The sequence below is a fragment of the Montipora foliosa genome, chromosome 9, assembly GCF_036669935.1.
Source record: "Montipora foliosa isolate CH-2021 chromosome 9, ASM3666993v2, whole genome shotgun sequence".
In the NCBI taxonomy this organism is placed as follows: Eukaryota; Metazoa; Cnidaria; class Anthozoa; order Scleractinia; family Acroporidae; genus Montipora; species Montipora foliosa.
Window position 1 is genome coordinate 29,020,271 of NC_090877.1, and position 4,909 is coordinate 29,025,179.

At 42.0% G+C, this 4,909-nt stretch overlaps 1 protein-coding gene across 1 annotated transcript in view; it reads right to left on the reverse strand.

Moving 5' to 3' along the window:
* LOC137971664 (uncharacterized) overlaps window positions 1-710 on the reverse strand; it is a 1,107-nt gene extending 397 nt beyond the window's left edge. The window contains exon 1 of the mRNA XM_068818452.1: window positions 1-710. This exon is cut by the window's left edge and continues 397 nt beyond it. Within this exon, the coding sequence (XP_068674553.1) occupies window positions 1-710 (710 nt within the window).
* Between the last annotated feature and the right edge of the window lie 4,199 nt (window positions 711-4,909).

The window sequence follows — 4,909 nt, forward strand, 5'->3', positions numbered from 1 at the left end:
TCACAGCCGATCTCACCGAGGAAGTGTATGTCTCTCTCCTCTTCTTCTTCTATTGCATGTACCTTTCTCGGATAAGGTTTCTTGCTGAGACAGACGGACTGAAAATGTCCCTTTTTGTTGCAGTTACTACAAATAGTGTCTCTAGCAGGGCAATACTTCCTGTCGTGGTTCTGACGTCCACACCAAAAACAGGGACGGCCATTCTTAGAGGGCTCTTTTATGAATCCCTCCTTTCGTTTACGTGCAGGTTGGTTGTGTGTTGCCTGTTGTTTGTTGTGAGAGCGCGGCTGACTGACGTAATCAACTTTGTTTTGAGTTTCTACCCCATGGACGATCGTTCGATTTTGTTGTCTTGCTTCGGCTTGTCGGCTCATGCGGGCAGCATCCGCAAGAGTGAGGTCAGATTTAGCTTGCAGGTGGTCAGATAGTGTATCATCGAGGACTCCGAGTCCAGCTGTAATTCTGTCTCTTATAAGTTCATCCTTCAGGGTTCCGTACTCACAATTTTCGGCAAGGCGGTATAAGTCTTGAATAAAGGTGTCCACGGATTTACCGGAGTTTTGTATTCGTCGATTGAACCGTGCTTGTTCGACGATAACATTGCTGCGGGCTGTAAAATAACCATTGAGGGCAGTTTTGACTTCGTCGAAGGAAGCGGGTGTTTCGTTTATGCTTAGCGTTTTGACGATGTCATCTGCACAATCCCGCATTGCATAGAGAAATGTTCCAACCTGTTCCTGGTTTGATTTGTTTTAAAGATCAGAAGCGATCCTATAGCTCTCAAAATGTCGAAGCCATTTGGGCCACCGCCACATGTCTGCTTGATTCGGGTTGTTTGCTCCTTGTAACTTGCTCGGGAGTGGGAGAGAGTTTATACAAAGCATGCCATGAACTGCCCTTCCTATTCATTACTCGTCCACTTCGGGTCTGCGGGAGCAGTCGTTTAACTCGTCTTTCTTTAAGTATTCTTCGACTGCGGGACCAAGGGAGCAGCAAATTCAACTTAGGCTCTGACTGATTCTGTTTGATAGCTAGAAATTAGACGATCGGCGATGATACAAACTGAAAAAAAAAATAGTTCCAAGGGCTCTTCGGTTCGCTTCATAAAGTAATCGCGCCTGGCACTGCAACATTTTTACTGGGTTGCAAACCCAGTCGGAATCTGTGTTTAATTTCGTGGGTTTTTTACTGGGTTGCCTATGGCAAACCCAGTCGAGGTCTGCGTTTTGTTTGTTTGTTTTTTTTTTGTTTTTTTTTTTTTCCTTTTTTTTAGTTTGTTTTTTTTTTTCCGTGTTGGTAAAAGTCTTGCCTGTCACTCTCCTGCTAAGTGGTGGCTTTGTGCATAGAGCCTTCTGCGCGTATTTTCTTAGGATCGATAGGGTAGTGGGAAATGCGTAGATTTCTCTGGTGGACACAGTAGAATCATTAACTTAGCCTGCAATGGCGTCGAAAGTCATCTAACGCGAATGGCGTTTTAGTGGATCCTTAAACAAAATATACCCTTATGGAGCTCAATAATGGAAAGTCAGTTGGATAAACTAGACAGGAATCTCAAAAGCGACGAGTACTGGATTTCGACAACAATCTATCGCCCGTCGAGACGAGATCAAGTGAGCTGTATTTACCTGAAGTACATGGTAATTTGACACGATTGAGTTTCTTGTCTTCACGCACGCAATGAAATAGGAAGAGGTTTTCGCCCCTAAGAGCAAATATGTTGTTTGTTTCAATAAATTTTTCGCTGGAAAAGGATTCTGTGGTATTTTCTGCCTTTGTGAATTATAATATCATGTTGTGTATTGAATTTTCGAGCTTAAGGTTGAAATGTGATATGGGAGAAGTTTTTTAGTATTGCTCTGTAAGCAGGAAGGGTTCACAGGCCTGTTGGAAGCGTGCTTGAGTTTCAACAAAATGAGCCCCAAAATCAGTGAAAAATTGTGACGCAGATGAATAATAAAGTAGCTGCCATTTCCAAAATGATGAAATTACCTGGTGATGAATAACGTCGAACGCGTCTTGGAGCTTAAATTTTGACTTTGCATAAACAAGAGTTGGGCGATTGTGATCTTTGTTTTGACTTCGCTCATTTCATTGTCAAACTTTATAACACTTGACAGAAAAAGAAACTTACAAAAACCCGGTATCTTGCCATCATTTGACACAGATGCTTCACTGTTTGGCGAGTAAACATGCCGCGGTAACTTAATCACGGCGCCCGCTGAATTCCGGCCAAATCTCCCAAAATGTTTGTCGCTGATCATAACTTTTTATATTCTATATTCACGGTTCAAAATTAATGTTGTTTTCATGTCGTAAATATGTTATTCTCGATCGACCGTCCTGGAGACTTCCTTCTGCTCTTTCTAAAAACTGTGTATCAATAGTTATTTACTTTTGCATCAATATTTGTTTTTGCATAAAGCAAGCTAACAAGATCTGTACCTTGCTGAGTTCGCATTTGTTAGCGTTAATAGTATTTTCGGTCCGATGCTTCTGTTCTAGGAGGGGTATATTGTTTTGGTCTCCCATCCAAACACTAACCCCGCCAAACAGGGAATAACTTCAGTGAACTTCGGCATTACAAAGCTGTCAGATGCTCAGCGGGCACGCTTAAACTTGTGGTGCAAAGAAGTTTATCAACACTAATGTCAGCCCAGAAGCCAATGTTTCTCACTTCCCATTTATTTTCTTCAATCTTTCTGGGTTCAGTACTTTGCTAGTAACTACATGTCTTCTCAGACTATTTACCCAAGACTTCTACCATGACACTACAATGATAGCGAATCCATTCGCTCTGACGAAGGGCTAACGCTCGAAACGTCAGCTTTTAGAATCTCTGTACGGTGGCCAATTTACATTATCAACTCCGTTGATAAATCCAAATTTTTGTATACTACTTCCCCACCGACGCAGCACCACAGTTTCTTTAGAAACTACCCCTTCACTACAATGATAGACGATACCAAAACAATATCGTGCACTGTTAGAGCTACATATTACGCAAGGACAGATCTGTTTCGTCGTACGAACGTGTGACGACCTGTGAGCCAAAGGGCCTCTTCTGGTATGACTTCTTAATGACCTTGAAAAAAATTGTTTGGAACGGTGCACGTACCACAGGCAACCCAGTGTACCCTCACCGAGGGTCTAGTCCCCCATCGGATAGCCATCTGGACTCACCTGCTAAATTAATCTGAAGGTTGGAGATGGGGTGAACAAATAAACTCAAAACACTGCTATCCGTATTGTTCTACTTACTGTAAGCAATGAACCAATTTCAGCAATTTAGGAATGGGATAAGCCACAGAAATTCTTATCAAAATATTTTACTCCAGAGAATAGAACCATAAATTTCTGACGTTTACTTTGGATGACAATTTTTGTTGGCTTCATTAAAGGTGAGGCAATGAGACTGCTTAGATTTGCTTGGGACTAACTCTTTAAAAATAACATTTGAACCAACCTTAATTATACGTTTTTTTTGGGTGGGTCTTCGTTTTCGAGGTCTTCTGTCTTCGGTCTTCGATTGCGGGGTCTTCGTTTTCGATACTACCCTTGCGTCACTAGTTACTGAGACGTTTACGTCAAGGAAAGGAACATTGGTGGGGGAGTGTGAGCTGGTGAATTTTATGGTAGGGTGAATGCTGTTGAGATAGTTGATGAAAATTTTTAGCTTCACGGGACTTTCAATCCAGATCATAAAAATGTCATCGATGTATTTCAACCAAGTATGGGGTTGAAATGGGACGTTCCTTATAGCATTTTTTTCGAAATGCCCAAGGAAAAGATTAGCAAAAGAGGGGGCCATTTTGGTGCTGTGGATTTGAAGGTTTAATTTCAAAAGGAAGGACAATTGACCTCTTTGGCTTGTATGTTTTGTTTTCTCATTTCAGACCACGTGATGTTACTCTAGGGGACAGTTTCTTTCAAATGCCGTCTTATGCACGTGCATACGTATGCATAACTTATAAAAAAACAAAAGGAAAATTCCCTTGGGAAGATCACGTGGTCTGAAATGGGAAAACAAAACGTACAAGCTAAAGAGGTCAATTGATCCCAACGGTCTTAATATCCGCTAAGAAACGTATTTCAGTATTATTATTTACAGTCACTTCCAATATTTTTCCGTTACTCTTCAGTATTTGAATTCAAATTTGTTGTAATTACCATATTTTATCACATTTTTCCAGTATTACGTCAACATTCATTTACTCTATATATGCACTTAGAAGAAATCCAAAGTAACCTCTCATTGTACCTGAAGAAAGCTGGTTTGGCCAGCCGAAATATAGGACACCACCAAAATCAAATCTACGTTGTATCGGCTCTTGCTCAAAATATTTAGCTTCTCAACTTGTAATTACGCCGATCAGATCAAGCCACTGATCTAATGCGCCAATCAACTCCAAACTTCAACATCCCCCCCTCCCCCGGGCAAAGCCAGGACATTCGAACTTTTGAAGATTGGATCGTTCAAATTCCCGCCCCCTCGGGCCAAAATGGTGGTCAAATGCCGTACTAGAGAACAATCGTCGTCGGCTCCTCCTGTCTTTAATAACGACCTTTTTTGTAAGCCAATCCTTCACAAATGCTACATCTCTTCCATTAAACTCGTATTTTAGGGCTTTTAGCGACTGCGGCTCCCGAAAAGAAAATCATTTGAAACCTGACACTTCCGGTTCAATTTTCCCCACCCCACGCAGCAAAGGTCAAATTCCCTACTCCCCGGGCACAGAAGATAGTAAAATGCCGAGGGATTGCCCGGGGGGGATTTGATCGGCGCACCATAACGTGCTAAAAAATTCACGGAGTACCCAGTTTTTGGTCGAGAGTTTCAAGGAGGTGGAATAGGGAGAATGGAGCAACTGCGCACGCCTGGTACCCACACTTCCATGCGAGATGCCGAAGC